Source organism: Pantherophis guttatus, chromosome 1, assembly GCF_059756535.1.
Source record: "Pantherophis guttatus breed Tessera chromosome 1, ASM5975653v1, whole genome shotgun sequence".
Lineage (NCBI taxonomy): Eukaryota > Metazoa > Chordata > Lepidosauria > Squamata > Colubridae > Pantherophis > Pantherophis guttatus.
In genome coordinates this window covers 8,862,232-8,879,738 of record NC_142063.1, presented here as the reverse complement: position 1 = coordinate 8,879,738, position 17,507 = coordinate 8,862,232, and the positions used below count along the sequence as shown (strand labels likewise).

Here is a 17,507-nt window from a genome sequence, read left to right as displayed (position 1 = left end):
ATAAAATCCCCCAAAAAGAAAGAGTTAAAAGAAGATTATCTTACTGAAAGGAAAAAACATTGCTTTCCAAAGATATTTAGAGATATGCTATTCTGTTGTAAAATGTCAATTAAAGGCAGTGGGAAGTGGCAGTTATATCTTCGCTTATAAAAGGGGCTGCTACAGTTTTGTTTTAACAGCTTCCCCTTTGCCTTCTGTAAAAACCTGCTTGAGGTGAGGTTCCAGCTGGTTACCCTTTGCTCAAACTTTCCAGAGATTCTCATTTGATCAATGCATTTATTAACAGTAATTGAATAGTTTTAATTTCTCTTTTTAGCACTGTAAATCAGGGTTTGGAACCTTTAGTCAACCAGATGTTGCTGGTCTTAACTCTTTGCATGTTCCCACATTGACTCTGGTCTCTGAGCTCTTCTCTTCTCCTAGAGAAAGACGATGCTGTCCATCTCGGTGGTGGCCCTGATCTGGTTGGTCTCCCTGAGGACCTTCTCCACAGCTTTGGATCCAACCCTAGAGGGGACATGGAGGGACTGGAAGGCCACTCATGGTAAAGAATATGTTCAGGTGAGTTTGCTCCAGTAGAACTCAAATTAAATTGCTGTATTTTGGTTTAACATTTCCGATACAATGGGGACTGAGTTGGCTGTCACTACTGATGTTCTCAGAGTCTTCTGTAGGTTCTGCCCAGTGGTGGGTTGCTCCCGGTTCTGTCCGGTTCTATAGAACCATGCGCTCCCTTTGCGAACTGGTAGTAAAGGTAAGTAGAACTCATACCTGGTTCTGTCCCACAGGAAAAAAAATCCTACTTTTCCTTCAAGTGTTCCTGTTCCATACCTTGATTTCAACTTAGAATAGCAATGTTTATAAACCTTCTTTCTGCTACCTGTCTTCAGATATGTTTTGTGAGCAATAATGTCCTGTGTACTAAATGAAAATTGAATAGAGTTTGATCCATTCCTGGGCAATTAGATTCTAATCTGAGAAACCTTTTATAGAAGAAAAGAATATGAGTTCTAGATCTTCTAGGTGCTACTTGTTAGGGGAGATGTGACTAAGGTATCTTCCCTGTCTTGGCTTCTCAGGAGGAGGAAGAATCCTTTCGAAGAGCTGTGTGGGAAGAGAATTTGCAGATGATCCAAGATCATAACAAGGAGGCTGACCTGGGGAAATACACCTACTGGCTTGGCATGAACCACTTTGGCGATTTGGTAAGCCTGGATCTATCTATTTATCTATCTATCTATCTATCTATCTATCTATCTATCTATCTATCTATCTATCTATCTATCTATCTACTTACCTACCTATCATCTATCTCTATCTGATTTCTTTAGTCACCAATCTCAGCAAATGACTCTAGTTTTGACTTATTTATTAGGCATAGACGTCCCTTTCACTAGAAGTTCCAGATGCCGAATCTAGTACCCCCACTTCCCAAATCAAAAAACTCAAGGCAAAGATTGGGGTGCTTGCTCTTTCTCAGCCCAAAGGCATCCAGTGAGTTTCCATGACTGAAGTGTTCATGAACTTGTCTCTTTCCAGTCCATGGCTTTTACAATTGTACTGTACTGCAGAACTTGAATCCTATCAGCAATGTTATATTGATGACCACATGATTCCGATTCTGTCACCTGGCTCCCTCATTTACATCATATTGTAGCTTCATAATGCCAAGAGCACATCCAGCAGACTGAACCAAAGACCACTAGCAATGTAATTATTGATAATTTGCAAGCATTCCATCTGAGTACGGAATTCTAATATTCCATCACTTACAAAACATAATTTTAAACACTGGATGCATTTAGCCATTTCTGTGAATTCATCTTTACCATCTCTCCCAGTCTATTATCCAGATTGGGAATGTTACCATCTTACTTGCCAGGTGTTTGACCTGATTCATGGAGGTTGTGCAATTCTGGGAGTTGAAGTTTAGACATCTTAAAAGTTGCTAATTTTTTTCAAATAACTTTTTATTTTATTTTATTACAAACAATCCATCTTCCATTAAACAGTGTATCATCTGGGTACAAATGTTTTGTGCAATAACATTTAAAATTTACAATCATATTCATTATTTAATCTATTCTTAGGTTAATACCAATACCTTTAAGTATCTAATACTATGACAATAACAACAATCCTCTTCTTGATTTATTTAACTCTATTGACTCTATTAATATGTTTTCTATATTTTACTCATCTACTTCTATTTCTAATTTTTATATGTATTCTCTTACCATCGATAAAATGATTCCCATATAGTATAATAATTGTTTTGTTCTTTCTCTTTGATTGCAGTATTAATTTGTTCATTTCTGTACATTCTAATATTTTCCTAATCACATTCTCCTCTGTAGGAATCTCTTCACTTTCCCAGTTTTGTGCAAATTCAATTCTAGCTGCTGTTATTACATGAATAATCAAATATACATTTTCTTTGCTGTAAGTTTCTTGTAAAATCTCCAACAGGAATAATTCAGGTTTTAAATCAATATGTTATTGTATCATCTTGTCCAATTTTGGTTGGAAAAGTTGCCAAAATTGGGAAACATGCTGTAGACTTAACTAAATACAAACTGCCAAACCAGGTTTGGTTTGTTCATAACAGATATTCTTTGCATTTGATCATGGGATAAAATTTATTGAAGAGAAAGATGAGAAGTGGAAATGGAGATCTGTTAAGATTGTTCTTCTCCTCTTCAGACCAATGAGGAGCTTGACAAGAGGCTGCATTGCCTACTCTCTGACGTTGATAAAGTAACTAAAGGCAACAGGATCACATTCAAATCCTCAGATGATCCAGATATTCCTGACCAGATAGATTGGAGAACCAAAGGTGGTGTCACCAAAGTGAAGGATCAGGTAGGTTGTAGTGGATGATTCTGATTATTACGTAGAAGGAAAAGAAGAGGGTTCTGATCTGTCCATTGGGCCACAAGTCAGAATTAAACAGATCCACAAAGACTGGCAGATTAAAGCTAAATTCTTTTCTCCCTTAACTTCATCCCCAAAACTTTAATCCTGTCAGAACTCATTTTTACCCAGCTCCTTACTACCAAGTACTGAGAGCAAGTAACTTGTTAAAGGAACATAAATTGAGAACATTTAATCAGTGGAGTGGCTTCCTCGAGAAGTTGTGTGTGTTTTATCACTGGAAGTTTTTAAGAAGAGATTGGATAGCCATTTGTCCGCAATGGAATAGGATCTCCAGCTCATGCAGAGGGCTGGACTAGAAGACCTCTGAGTTCCCTTCCAACTCTCTTATTCTGTATTCTGAGTTTTCAGATGCTCAGTGAATCACTCCAGCTTTTTTTTTTTTTAAATCCAGGGTGAGTGTGGCTCTTGCTGGTCCTTCAGTGCCACTGGTGCTCTGGAAGGCATGCATTTCAAGAAGATGGGGAAGCTGGTCTCACTAAGTGAACAAAATCTGATTGACTGTTCTGAGGAGAATTATGGCTGCGATGGTGGAATTATGGAGCTAGCTTTTGAAACTGTGCGGAAACAAGGAGGGATCAATTCAGAGAAAAGCTACCCTTATGATGGAGTGGTAATAAATTATTAAATCTGTGCATCTCCCAGCCCTTTCCTTCTGCATGCTTCAAGCTGAATTGTTTTACTCTATGTCTCTGCCTGAAAATGCCTCCGGCAATAGGATGGAAAAGGTTTGAGTCATGGGTGGAGACAATTTCTATTAAAGCCCATCAATGGCAACGATTTCTTAGGATCACCATTTTTTTCTGCAGGATAGACAAAGTTGCCGCTATGATCCTGACGAATCTATTACCAGATGTAACTCATTTGGACAGATCATGGAGAATGATGAAAAAGGTCTTCAGGAAGCTGTGGCCAAGATAGGTCCAGTTTCTGTTGGAATAGATGCTCGGAGTAGCAAGTTCCACTTCTATAAGTCAGGTAAGGTTCCTGAGGGCTCTCACTGTTGACCTTCTGGTTCTTGCTATCTCCTCTGCCAAGTAATATTCAACAATGATGAGGCCAAACTCCATCTCGGTATTAAGGGGTTATGTTGTTGTTGTTTCAAGGTGGTGACAAGAAGGAGAGCTTTTAGTTTATTTCAGGTCAGGTAATGGAGCTTTTTATGTTAGGTTTCCTGTTTTGTTTTGAAGGCTTTGCTTTGTTAGGTTAACATGGTGGCACAGTGATTGGAATGCAGTATTGCAGGCTAACTCTGCCAACTGCCACCAGTTCAATTCTCACCGGCTCAAGGTTGACTCAGCCTTCTATTCTTCCAGATTGGTAAAATGAGGACCCAGATTGTGGAGGGCAAAATGCTGACTCTGTAAATCATTTAGAGAGGACTGTAAAGCACTGTGAAGCAGTATACAAGTCTAAGTGCTATTGCTCGGGTATCTTGGTTGTTATTGGGGCAATTTTCATTTGATCGCAGAGGCTTCTCGGATTGCATCATTGTTGGAATGGTGGGGCCAAATGTTGGGCCAATGGTGGGGCCAAAAGTTGGGCTCTTTCAGAACCCAAATTTTAACACACTATTAATATTAATAATTCAATTAAATTACCTAATCCTAAATCTCTATCTACTAATCTTAACTTATTTTAGTTGTGGTAAGTTATATTATCTATTAATATATTCCTATTTCTCCCATTTTATTAATATATTTTCTCATTATCCATCATCTCTTAATCTTTTTAAAGTTCCGTCATTTATTGACTTTTTAATCAGCCTTTTCTCTCTCTCTCTTGGAATCTTGTATCTCTTTTTGATGTTTTTGTGCCTACTGAAATTTCCCTTCTGGGTACCCTTTTAAAATATTAAGGATTAGAAATTGTGAGGATTTTGAGATAGATTCCCGGGATTGATTAAATATTGTTAATATCTAGCATTATTAGTAATACTACACATCTGGAATATTGAAGTTATGGTGGAATAATGAGTAATTCTTAAAATATTAAATAATAGTAATTTAATAGAGGATAATAAATACATGGCATAAAGAAATGTTATGTATGTTTAAATGAATTAATGGGAAAAATGATAAAGGATTATGAAGAGAGAATAGTATTGTTGAAGTTGGAAGATTAGAATTATACATACTTATTTGTATTATTATTGTCAGCATTGTTTTAAAAAGACTTGACCTAGTCAATACACTGTCCACAAAATATGTATGGAATTATTATACTAAAAAGTAAAAAAATATATATATAAAAAAGAAGTTGTGGGTGCTCCAACACTGGAAGTTTTCAAGAAGAGATTGGAGAGTTGTTTGACCAGTAATGGTGTTCGATCTTCTGCCTGAGCAGGGGTTGGAATAGAAAATCTCCCAGGTCTCTTCCAATTCTGTTATTCTGTCTCCTTCAACATCAGTGCCTGACATGTCTATATGGGGCTGTGCACCTTTTGTTCCCTTGGTTCCCTTATAGCTTCTGGTGGAGTTAATGGAAAATAACAGAATTATTATTCTGTTGGAAGGGACCTTGGAGGTCTTCTAGCCAATAAACCCCCTGCTCAAGCAGAAGACCCTATACCATTTTTGACAAATTCCAGTCCCTTGTTAAAAGCCTCCAGTGTTGGAGCACTCACAACTTTTGAAGGCAAGTTGATTGTTCTTACTGTCAGGTTGATTTGATAAAGCTAGTTTGTCTGGGGTGCTCCAGATAGTTGGAGAAATTCTTAAAATTGTCATGTTTCCTCCTGGATTCAAATGTATATATTGAGCATAGAACTGCTAAGTTTATAACTAAGACATTGGTCCTATGAACCCATTACACTGAACAATCGGGGTTCCTTGCAAGGAGGATTAATTTATTTAATTATAGTCTTCTTGTATTAACACATTTATATCTAACGAATGAAGGTGAATAACATTGAAGAACTGAATCTGGGTTGGTCACCAGGACGAGAGATTGTCATCTTCTGAGCTTTTGGACTGGTGCTGGAGAGAAATTCCCTGAAGATGACCTCCAGCATGAGTCCGAATAAGTCAGAAGACAAAGCCTTTGGTCCCGGTGACCGATCCAGATAGCATCCTACAATATTTGTATCTTATCACTTTATTTCCTCCTGTCGACTATGTAATTTACTCTATTTTATTGGTAAGATTGCAAGACTAATCAATGAACTACTAGTACGCAGATGTAAAGCTCAGAATTTTTCTTGAGTTACACCACAACGACACAAACCCTTCTCAATCGATAAGAGGAGAATGTTTGTAGCTCAGGGTGGAAATGAGGGGGCTTTGGTGCTGCGTTTGGTGGTTTCCTTGCAGAGGTTTCATCAGTAATGATGTTACTTAGTTGGGTTATGAAACGCCTGCAAGAAAACATCCAAACTCAGAGAGCACCAAGGACCCTTCTTAATATCTTTATTTTTAGAGTGACTTTTTTTTCTAGCACAGGATAAATTAGTTGCTAAACGTATTAAACGGACAAAAAAAGAAAAGCTGAAAGACACCAATGAAAAATAAGAAATCTCTTTGATCAACATAGTCCTAGGGGATTGGTGCTCTGGAAAAAGCTGAGAGATACCATTATAGTCTAAGGGTTTTGTTCAGTGCTTGAACATCTGAGGGGCCCAGGTGAAAACATCTCCAGGAAGACATGTTTCAAATTAGAAATGCAATCATTAAAAATGCAGGTAAGATAGGGTGGGGCATCTGGCTACCACCAAGGATGGGTCATTTCTTATTCTCTCTATCCAGGAATATTTAGAGAACCCAACGATGGAGAAAAACAGACAAATCATGCTATGCTGATTGTGGGTTATAACGACTCCAGCGAGGGCAATGGCCATTGGATCCTAAAGAACAGGTGAGTGAATAGACATCAGTCTGCAGAAGTTTAAAAAAATGAGAAATTTACTTACTGTATAACTTACTTGTTTTCCCTATGGAATTGTCCCACAGAAAAATTTATTTTAGTTATTAAATTTATTGGCCGTTCATCTTACCACAGGGTACCTCTGGGCGGCTTAAAATGTTAATTTTGCTTCTCCCAAGAATGTCCTTCGGCTGGGTTGGAAGACAATGCTCCCGAAGTATTTGGAGATGGAGGGTGTTGTCGTCCAACTCCTACCGAGGATGTTAGCTGAGGAAGGTGATCTCCATGTAGCATCACCTGAAAATAGAATGGGAAGCTTTTGCTTACCTGGAGCACTTGGATATATGAACTCTGTATCTTATCTTCCTGTAAAGATGAGCAAGACAACCTAGAGGACTTGCTCTGAGCACGCAGTGTTCTCAGGAGTGCATCTTCCTTACAACCCCTATCTTGTGTTAATATTCCATGTGAAGATATCATGCTGTGCTATGGGAAATTGCAAATGAATTCTCATTGGGGCCAAACGTTTATCCAAATTACCTCGAAGGTCCTTCTGAAGTTTAGCTTCTTCCGTCTCCCTTGTAATTTTGGCCCAGTGCTTCTTTTCTAGTCATGTCATCTGGGGCAATATGGAAAAAGGCCATTCCCATGTTACAACCCCCTTCAGACATCAGTCCCCCTCGGCCATCCCTTCTGCAGACAATTTATTTATTTAGCATATTTAGCATATGGCATATTTAGCACAGCATCGTTTATATGAAAAACAAAATCAGATACTGGAGCGGTATATGCCCTCAGTTTACAGTCAGTCACAGTGTGATATACACCCAGTCACACTGAGGGGAGGATACTATGCCCCATTTATGCAGTGAGTCCCAGCAGACGCTGAGTGACGTCTGCAGGCTAAACATATTCAGATCTTCTGATGCTTAGTTTCCATCTTGAAGTCATGTTGCATATCCTCTGTGAAGCCATGGACCCGGAAGCTGGTCTGTTGTTGCCATATAGTTCCTCTTTTAAAGATGGCTGCCTCCCTGTTAACCTATGGCAAAAAGCCTCCTTTTGCACCAGGCTTTTGGGGATGGCGAAACTTCAGCTAGAATCATGAATGATCCACTGTGCTGCAGAATTCTAGAAATAAACGTTCTGTATTCTTCCCTTCACAGCTGGTCCACTCTTTGGGGTGAGAAAGGTTACATGCGCCTAGCCAAAGGATCAAATCAGTGCAAAGTCGCTGAATACGCCGTCTTTCCTATCCCAGATCCAAAGAAGGGAAAGTAATTTCTTCTTTCAGCATAAGGATCGTTTGAGATATAGAGCTAAAAGTCACCAATGAATGACCTGCTGCTTCTGAAGCTTCTGGAAGAAAAAAAAATGTTAATAAATGCTTTTGGGCAATGCTACTCAGAACAGACCCAGCACACTCTATTCTATTATGTGCATGTGTTTGTTAGGGCCATTGTGTTGGTATAAATGGCATATTTCCTCATGGAATGTCAGAATTCCTGATGCATCTAGCCCTGTAAAAAACACAGAAAATATGCATTAGAAATATGTATTATTTTCATACACATGTGGTTTGAGACAGTGGTGAAATCCAAATTTTTGTACTACTGGTTCTGTGGGTGTGGCTTGGTGGGCGTGATGTGGCTTGGTGGGTGTGGCAGGGGAAGGATTCTGCAAAATCCCCATTTCCCCCCCCACACTCCTGGGGGAAGGATATTGCAAAATCTCCATTCCCACCCCACTCTGGTGCTAGCTAGAGGTGGTATTTGCCAGTTCTCCGAAAGGCTCAAAATTTCCACTACCGGTTCTCCAGAACCCGTCAGAAGCTGCTGGATTTCACCCCTGGTTTGAGATAACAGTTGAGATGACACTGTTTATTGGGTGCAGTGCAAAAAATGTGCTGTCAGGACTAAATCACACAGCATTGCTCATTGAGAGCCCTTGGTACTCAAATTGGCATGCCTATTACACACATTTGGAAAACAAAGCGCATGATCAATAAGAAGTAATAGGTAAAAAGCAACAAAGTATTCATACCCCTGATAGAGGATGCTCCTTCCAGAAAGTGGGTTCATTCTGTTGGAAATGAATTCAACCAACAAGCATGGATCGATGAAAACAAAGAGATTTTATTAAAAGAAAATAGTAAAAGCTATTTTGCAAAATAGGGTGGGTATACCCCAGCAGATCTCAACAGAGGAGTTTAAGCCAGGAAGCCACACCTAAAATTTTAAAAGCATTACATTTCATAGTTTCCTATTCTGACAGCCCATTTCCCACCTCCTTTGGATTTATTGGACAGGTCCTCCGGGGTTTCAGCTAATCCAAGATGCCTCAAAGGAATACATTATCTATCTCTTTGTTTTCTCAGATTACTTTCTCTTCAGCACCTCCCGTACCTCTCCGTACCTGTCCATTACCCATCTACATAGCATCTCAAAACTGAGAGATGTCTCCGTGCACCCTCAGCAGGCCCCTCTCCTACGCCAAAGAACAGAATAATGCCCACATGTCCTTCTCCAAGCATATGCACCATAGACACGGGAGAAAAGTTCCACAAAGCATGTAATCTAACTACATTGTAGATGGGAGATGATGATGATGATTATATTCATTCAATTGTGTCCAACACTTGGCATCTTATGTGTCAGGTCTCTCCACATCTTCCAATCTTGCACTATTTCTTTGAGTTGTTCTATGCTTTGTTGGTGTTAGGTTTGAGGGTGTCCAGCCACCCTATTCTTTCGTGGGCTGGTTTCCTTTTACCGCCAATTCTTTCAAACATAATTGCTTTCTCCAGGGAATGGTCAAAAAAAATGGGATACATTCTAAGTAATGGTTTGCAATAAGAAGAGGGGTCAGCCTTGTTTCCACTGCTGCTTTCCTTCAGGATGATACGTGTTCTTTGCTCTCATGTAGCCTTCCAAGAATTTTAGGGTCAGGGTCAGTGGTGGGTTTCTATTGGTTTGCCCCGATTCAGGAGAACCGGTAGCGGCAGCAGTGGGAGGCTCCGCCCATCCACCTGGATGTCATCACGGACACTCTGCCAATGCACAGAAGGTTCTGTGCTGGTGCAGAAGTGCCGCGTGTACGTGAAGCAAGCACGCACACATGTGCATTCACAGTATTGAACCAGTAGCGAAGGTAACCTACCTACTAACCTAACCTACTATTGGCCAGGATGTAAGGCCCGAGAATGAGAGGCTCCAAGACAAAAACATCGAAGAAAAAGAAGTGAGCAAAATGAACATCTTTCAACAAATGGGATCTCTCTGACTAAAACCAGCTATACAGGCAGTCCTCTACATACCACCATTCGCTTAATGACTGTTCAAAGTTATAACACCACTGAATAAAGTGATTTACAATCAATTCTGATACTTGTGACCTTAGCAACATCCTCACAGTCAAGTGATCAAAATTCGAGAAATTCAGAAACCAGATCCACTGAACAACCGTGTGACTAGTTTAACAGCTGCAGTGATTCACTTAACAAATGTGGCAAGAAAAGTCATCAAATGGGGCAAAACTCACTTAACAAATTTCTTACTCAGAAACATAAATTTTGGACTCAATTGTGGTCGTAAGTTGAGGACTACCTATATTAGGCCTGCCGAAATTGCATGCAGACCCCATGTCTGAAAAATAAATACCAAATAATAACCATTTTAGTGTGAGCATTAATAAACAGTTCTCAAAGTTGAAGAACCCAACATGACTTTTGCCCAAATAAAGATGGACCTTCAATTGACATGTCCCCCAATATTAGTATTAACTGCAGTTGTCTTTGAATCTCCTGTTTAGGGGATGGAGCTCATGCTTTTTCCAAGAATCAAGATAGACAGCAGAGCTAGATAGAAATCAAGCATGAAATTTATCTTCATAGGACATTAAAACGGTTGCAACAGAAAGTTATTCAAGTTTCCAGGGATAAGAGATACAAATCAGGTCAGCAGTCTAACCAGTGGCTTTTTTTAGCTATTTTGCTTTATAGAATTACCTCCCCCCCCGCCCCCGCCAAATAAAATCTCCAAGAGAGAGTTAAAAAAATATTATCTTATTGAAATGAGAAAAAAAATACATTGCTTTCTAAAGAATTGTAGAGATGTGCTATTTCCTTGTAAAATGTCAATTAAATCCAGTGGGAAGTGGCAGTTATATGTTCGCTTATAAAAGGGGCTGCTGCAGTTTTGTTTAACAGCTTCCCCTTTGCCTTCTGTAAAAACCTGCTTGAGGTGAGGTTCCAGCTGGTTACTCTTACCTCAAACTTTCCAGAGATTCTCATTTAATCTATGCATTTATTAACAGCAATTGAATAGTTTTAATCTCTCTTTTTAGCACTGTAAATCAGGGTTTGGAATCTGTAGTCAGCTAGATGTTGCTGGCCTTAATTCTTACCATGCTGCTACATTGACCCTGTTTTCTCTTCTCTTCTCTTCTCTTCTCTTCTCTTCTCTTCTCTTCTCTTCTCTTCTCTTCTCTTCTCTTCTCTTCTCTTCTCTTCCCTTCCCTTCCCTTCCCTTCCCTTCCCTTCCCTTCCCTTCCCTTCTCCTAGAGAAAGACAATGTTGTCCATCTCGGTGGTGGCCCTGATCTGGTTGGTCTCCCTGAGGACCTTGTCCACAGCTTTAGATCCAACCGTAGAGGGGACATGGAGAGACTGGAAGGCCACTCACGGTAAAGAATACGCTCAGGTGAGTTTGCTCCAGTAGAACTCAAATGAAATTGCAAATTTTAGTTTAACATTTCTGATACAATGGGGGCTGAGTTGGCTGTGACTACTGATGTTCTCAGAGTCTTCTGTAGGTTCTGTCCAGTGGTGGGTTGCTCCCGGTTCTGTCCAGTTGTATAGAACCGTGCGCTCCCTTTGCGAACTGGTAGTAAAGCTAAGTAGACCTCATACCTGGTTCTGTCCCGCAGGAACAAAAATCCTACTTTTCCTTCAAGTGTTCCAGTTCCATACCTTCATTTCAACTTACAATAGCAATGTTTATAAGCTTTTTTTCTGCTATCTGTCTTCAGACATGCTTTGCAGGGAATAATGTCCTGTGTACTAAATGAAAATTGAAGGGAGTTTGGTCCATTCCTGGATGATTGAATTCTAGTCAGATAAACCTTTTATGGAAGAGAAGAATATGAGTTCTAGAACTTGTAGGTGCCACTTATTAGGTGAGATGCGACTAAGGGATCTTCCCCGTTTTGGCTTCTTAGCAGGAAGAAGAATCCTTTCGAAGAGCCATGTGGGAAAAGAATTTGCAGATGATTCAAGATCATAACAAGCAGGCTGACCTGGGGAAATACACCTACTGGCTTGGCATGAACCACTTTGGCGATTTGGTAAGCCTGGATCTATCTATCTACCTATCTACCTATCTTTCTATTTCTATCAGATTTCTTTAGTTGCCCATTTCAGCAAATGGCTCTAGTTTTGACTTATTTATTAGGCATAGATGTCCTTTTTTTTAGAAGTTCCAGATGCCAAATCTAGTATCCCCACTTCCCAAGTCAAAAAAACTCAAGACAAAGATTGGGGTGCTTGCTCTTTCTTAGCCTAAAGGCACCCAGTGAGCTTTTATGACTGAAGTAGTCATGAACTTGTCTCTTTCCAGTCCATGGCTTTTACAATTGTACTATACTACAGAACCTGAATCCAATGACCAATGTTATATTGATGACCACATGATTCCAATTCTGCCACCGGGCTCCCTCATTTACATCATATTGTACCTACAGAATGCCAAGAGCACATCAAACAGACCCAGCCAAAGGCCACTAGCAATGGAATTATTGATAATTTGCAAGCATTCCATCTGAGTACAGATTTCTAATATTACAGCATTTATGAATACTTAATTTTAAACACTGGATGGCTTTAGCCATCTCTGTGAATTTATCTTTACCATCTCTCCCAGTCTATTATCCAGACTGGGAATATTAGCATTTTACCTGCCAGGTGTTTGAGCGGAATTCTGGGAGTTGAAGTCTAGACATCTTAAAAGTTGCCAAAATTGGGACACATGCTGTAGACTTAACTAAACACAAACTGCTCTCTGATAACCAGGTTTGCTTTGTTCATAACATATATTCTTTGCATTTGATCATGGGATAAAACGTATTAAGGAGAAAGATGAGAAGTGGAAATGGAGAGCTGTTAAGATTGTCCTTCTCCTCCTCAGACCAATGAAGAGCTTGACAAGAGGCTGCATTGCCTACTCTCTGACGTTGATAAAGTAACTAAAGGCAACAGGATCACATTCAAATCCTCAGATGATCCAGATATTCCTGACCAGATAGATTGGAGAACCAAAGGTGGTGTCACCGAAGTCAAGGATCAGGTGGGTTGTGGTGGATGGTTCTGGGTATTACGTAGAGATGTTTTGAAGGAAGAGTGTTCTGATCTGTCCATTGGGCCACAAGTCAGAATTTGACAGATTCACGAAGACTGGCAGATAAAGCTAAATTCTTTTCTCTCTTAGCTTCATCCCCAAAACTTTAATCCTGTCAGAACTCATTTTTGCCCAGCTGCTTACTACCAAGTACTGAGAATTGTTAAAGGAATATAAATTGAGAGCATTTAATCAGTGGAGTGGCTCCCTCGAGAAGTTGCGTGTCTTTTATCACTGGAAGTTTTTAAGAAGAGATTGGATAGCCGTTTGTCCGCAATGGTATAGGGTCTCCAGCTCAAGCAGAGGGCTGGACTAGAAGACCTCTGAGTTCCCTTCCAACTCTGTAGTTCTCTATTCTGAGTTTTCAGATGCTCAGTGGATCATTCCAGATTTTTTTTTTTTTTTAACCCAGGGTTCATGTGGCTCTTGCTGGTCTTTCAGTGCCACTGGTGCTCTGGAAGGCATGCATTTCAAGAAGACAGGGAAGTTGGTCTCGCTGAGTGAACAAAATCTTTTGGACTGTTCCAAGGAGAATTATGGCTGTGATGGTGGAATTATGGAGCTAGCTTTCGAAACTGTGCGGAAACAAGGAGGGATCAATTCAGAGAAAAGCTACCCTTATGATGGAACGGTAATAAATGATCAAATCTGTGTATGTCCCAGTCCATTCCTTCTGCATGCTTCAAGCTGAATTGTATTGCTCTATGTCTCTCCTGGAAAATGCCTCCAGCAATAGGATGGAAACTGTTTGAGTCATGGGTGGAGACAATTTCTATTAAAACCCATCAATGGCAACTATTTCTTCAGATCACCGTTTTCTTCTGCAGGATGGGGAGAGTTGCCGCTATGAACCTGAGGAATCTATTACCAGATGTAACTCATTCGGACAGATCATGGAGAATGATGAAAAAGGTCTTCAGGAAGCTGTGGCCAAAATTGGTCCAGTTTCTGTTGGAGTAGATGCTCGGAGTAGCAAGTTCCACTTCTATAAGTCAGGTAAGGTTCCTGAGGGCTCTCACTGTTGACCTTCTGGTTCTTGCCATCTCCTCTGCCAACAAATATTCAACACTGATGAGGCCAAACTCCATTTAAGTATTAAGGGGTTATGTTGTTGTTGTTTTCAAGATGGTGACAAGAAGGAGAGCTTTTAGTTTATTTCTAGGTCAGGTTATGGAGCTTTTTCTGTTAGGTTTCCTGTTTTGTTTTGAAGGCTTTGCTTTGTTAGGTTAACATGGTGGCACAGTAATTGGAATGCAGTATTGCAGGTTAACTCTGCCGACTGCCACCAGTTCGATTCTCACTGGCTCAAGGTATACTCGTTCTTCCATTCTTCTAGATTGGTAAAATGAGGACCCAGATTGTTGGGGCAAAATGCTAACTCTGTAAATCGCTGAGAGAGGGCTGTAAAGCCCTGTGAAGCAGTATATAAGTCTAAGAGCTATTGCTCAGGTATCTTGGTGGTTATTGGGACTGCTAAGTTTATAACTAAGACATTGGTCCTATGAACCCATTACACTGAACAATCGGGGTTCCTTGCAAGGAGGATTAATTTATTTAATTATAGTCTTCTTGTATTAACACATTTATATCTAACGAATGAAGGTGAATAACATTGAAGAACTGAATCTGGGTTGGTCACCAGGACGAGAGATTGTCATCTTCTGAGCTTTTGGACTGGTGCTGGAGAGAAATTCCCTGAAGATGACCTCCAGCATGAGTCCGAATAAGTCAGAAGACAAAGCCTTTGGTCCCGGTGACCGATCCAGATAGCATCCTACAATATTTGTATCTTATCACTTTATTTCCTCCTGTCAACTACGTAATTTACTCTATTTTATTGGTAAGATTGCAAGACTGATCAATGAACTACTAGTACGCAGATGTAAAGCTCAGAATTTTTCTTGAGTTACACCACAACGACACAAACCCTTCTCAATCGATAAGAGGAGAATGTTTGTAGCTCAGGGTGGAAATGAGGGGGCTTTGGTGCTGCGTTTGGTGGTTTCCTTGCAGAGGTTTCATCAGTAATGATGTTACCTAGTCGGGTTATGAAACGTTTGCAAGAAAACAACCAAGCTCAGAGAGCACCAAGGACCCTCCTCAATATTCTTTATTTTTAGAGTGACTTTTTTTTCTAGCACAGGATAAAATAGTTGCTAAACACATTAAACGGACAAAAAAAGAAAAACTAAAAGACACCAATGAAAAATAAGAAATCTCTTTGATCAACATAGTCCTAGGGGATTGGTTCTCTGGAAAAAGCTGCGAAATACCATTATAGTCTAAGAGTTTTGTCCAGTGCTTGAACATCTGAGGGGCCCAGGTGAAAACATCTCCAGGAAGACATGTTTCAAATTAGAGATGCAATCATTAAAAAGGCTTCTGCTGCCGCTAAGATAGGGCAGGGCATTTGGCTGCCAGCAAGGATGGGTTATTCACTAGGTCATTTCTTATTCTCTCTGTCCAGGAATATTTGGAGAACACAACAATGGAAAACAAGAGCTAACTCATGCTATGCTGATTGTGGGATATAACCATTCCAGCGAGGGCAAAGGCTATTGGATCCTAAAGAACAGGTGAGTGAATAGACATCAGTTTGCAGAAGTTTAAAAAATGAGAAATTTACTTACTGTATAACTTACTTGTTTTCCCTATGGAATTGTCCCACAGAAAAATTTATTTTAGTTATTAAATTTATTGGCCGTCCATCTTACCACAGGGTACCTCTGGGCAGCTTAAAATGTTAATTTTGCTTCTCCCAAGAATGTCCTTCGGCTGGGTTGGAAGACAATGCTCCTGAAGTTCTTGGAGATAGAGGGTGTTGTCGTCCAACTCCTACCGAGGATGTTAGCTGAGGAAGGTGATCTCCATGTAGCATCACCTGAAAATAGAATGGGAAGCTTTTGCTTACCTGGAGCACTTGGATATTTGAACTCTGTATCTTATCTTCCTGTAAAGATGAGCAAGACAACCTAGAGGACTTGCTCTGAGCATGCAGTGTTCTCAGGAGTGCATCTTCCTTATAACTCCTATCTTGTGTTAATATTCCATGTGAAGATATCATGCTGAGCTATGGGAAATTGCAAATGAATTCTCATTGGGGCCAAATGTGTATCCAAATTACCTGGAAGGTCCTTCTGAAGTTTACCTTCTTCCGTCTTCCTTGTAATTTTGGCCCAGTGCTTCTTTTCTGGTTGTGTCTTCTGGGGCAATATGGAAAAAGGCCATTCCCTCTTCCATGTTACAACCCCCTTCAGACATCAGTCCCCCTCGGCCGTCCCTTCTGCAGACAATTTATTTATTTAGCATATGGCATATTTAGCACAGCATCATTTATATGAAAAACAAAATCAGATACTGGAGCGGTATATGCCCTCAGTTTACAGTCAGTCACAGTGTGATATACACCCAGTCACACTGAGGGGAGGATACTATGCCCCATTTATGCAGTGAGTCCCAGCAGAAGCTGAATGACGTCTGCAGGCTAAACATATTCAGATCTTCTGATGCTTAGTTTCCATCTTGAAGTCATGTTGCATATCCTCTGTGAAGCCATGGACCCGGAAGCTGGTCTGTTGTTGCCATATAGTTCCTCTTTTAAAGATGGCTGCCTCCCTGTTAACCTATGGCAAAAAGCCTCCTTTTGCACCAGGCTTTTGGGGATGGCGAAACTTCAGCTAGAATCATGAATGATCCACCTTGCTGCAGAATTCTAGAAATAAACATTCTGTATTCTTCCCTTCACAGCTGGTCCACTCTTTGGGGTGAGAAAGGTTACATGCGCCTAGCCAAAGGATCAAATCAGTGCAACGTCGCTGAACACGCCGTCTTTCCTATCCCAGATCCAAAGAAGGGAAAGTAATTTCTTCTTTCAGCATAAGGATCGTTTGAGATATAGAGCTAAAAATCACCAATGAATGACCTGCTGCTTCTGAAGCTTCTGGAAGAAAAAAAAATGTTAATAAATGCTTTTGGGCAATGCTACTCAGAACAGACCCAGCACACTCTATTCTATTATGTGCATGTATTCTTTAGGGACATAGTCAGGATTCCTGATGCATCTAGCCCTGTAAAAAACACAGAAAATATGCATTAGAAATATGTATTAATTTCATACACATGTGGTTTGAGACAGTGGTGAAACCCAAATTTTTGTACTACTGGTTCTGTGGGTATGGCTTGGTGGGCATGGTGTTGATTGGTGGGCGTGGCAGAGGAAGGATACTGCAAAATTCCCATTCCCTCCCCACTCCAGGGGAAGGATATTGCAAATCTCCATTCCCACCCCACTTTGGGACCAGCTAGAGGTGGAATTTGCTGG

At 40.3% G+C, this 17,507-nt stretch overlaps 2 protein-coding genes and 1 long non-coding RNA gene across 4 annotated transcripts; 2 read left to right on the top strand and 1 right to left on the bottom strand.

Annotated features, from left to right (window-relative positions):
• Nucleotides 1-118: 118 nt before the first annotated feature.
• Nucleotides 119-8,205, top strand: LOC117659541 (cathepsin K-like). Its single transcript, XM_087893570.1, has 8 exons — nucleotides 119-213; nucleotides 424-561; nucleotides 1,080-1,205; nucleotides 2,704-2,862; nucleotides 3,329-3,547; nucleotides 3,744-3,912; nucleotides 6,678-6,786; nucleotides 7,962-8,205. Exons 2-8 carry the CDS (start codon nucleotides 433-435, stop codon nucleotides 8,074-8,076), a joined length of 1,026 nt encoding a protein of 341 aa, XP_087749696.1. The 5' UTR covers nucleotides 119-213; nucleotides 424-432; the 3' UTR covers nucleotides 8,077-8,205.
• LOC148116320 (uncharacterized) lies at nucleotides 6,065-9,576 on the bottom strand. Its single transcript, XR_015734167.1, has 2 exons — nucleotides 7,336-9,576; nucleotides 6,065-7,092 (listed from the first exon to the last, which is right to left on the bottom strand). It is a non-coding gene; the product is annotated as an uncharacterized LOC148116320 (long non-coding RNA).
• Nucleotides 9,577-10,907: 1,331 nt separating this feature from the next.
• LOC117658072 (cathepsin K-like) lies at nucleotides 10,908-17,177 on the top strand. Of its 2 annotated transcripts, none has more exons than XM_060681697.2 (8): nucleotides 10,908-11,036; nucleotides 11,357-11,494; nucleotides 12,015-12,137; nucleotides 12,977-13,135; nucleotides 13,599-13,817; nucleotides 14,014-14,182; nucleotides 15,654-15,762; nucleotides 16,934-17,177. In XM_060681697.2, exons 2-8 carry the CDS (start codon nucleotides 11,366-11,368, stop codon nucleotides 17,046-17,048), a joined length of 1,023 nt encoding a protein of 340 aa, XP_060537680.2. In that variant the 5' UTR covers nucleotides 10,908-11,036; nucleotides 11,357-11,365; the 3' UTR covers nucleotides 17,049-17,177. The 2 variants fall into 2 exon arrangements, with proteins under 2 accessions (XP_060537680.2, XP_087749705.1); XM_087893579.1 differs by having other exon boundaries at nucleotides 12,012-12,137.
• The last annotated feature ends 330 nt before the right edge of the window (nucleotides 17,178-17,507 follow it).

Coding starts and splice junctions, on each gene's coding strand:
- LOC117659541 (XM_087893570.1), top strand. CDS start 433: ATGCTGTCCATCTCGGTGGTGGCCCTGATCTGGTTGGTCTCCCTGAGG. Junction 562..1,079: donor ATGGTAAAGAATATGTTCAG/GTGAGTTTGCTC, acceptor TTGGCTTCTCAG/GAGGAGGAAGAATCCTTTCG. Junction 6,787..7,961: donor CATTGGATCCTAAAGAACAG/GTGAGTGAATAG, acceptor TTCCCTTCACAG/CTGGTCCACTCTTTGGGGTG.
- LOC117658072 (XM_087893579.1), top strand. CDS start 11,366: ATGTTGTCCATCTCGGTGGTGGCCCTGATCTGGTTGGTCTCCCTGAGG. Junction 14,183..15,653: donor GTTCCACTTCTATAAGTCAG/GTAAGGTTCCTG, acceptor CTCTCTGTCCAG/GAATATTTGGAGAACACAAC. Junction 15,763..16,933: donor TATTGGATCCTAAAGAACAG/GTGAGTGAATAG, acceptor TTCCCTTCACAG/CTGGTCCACTCTTTGGGGTG.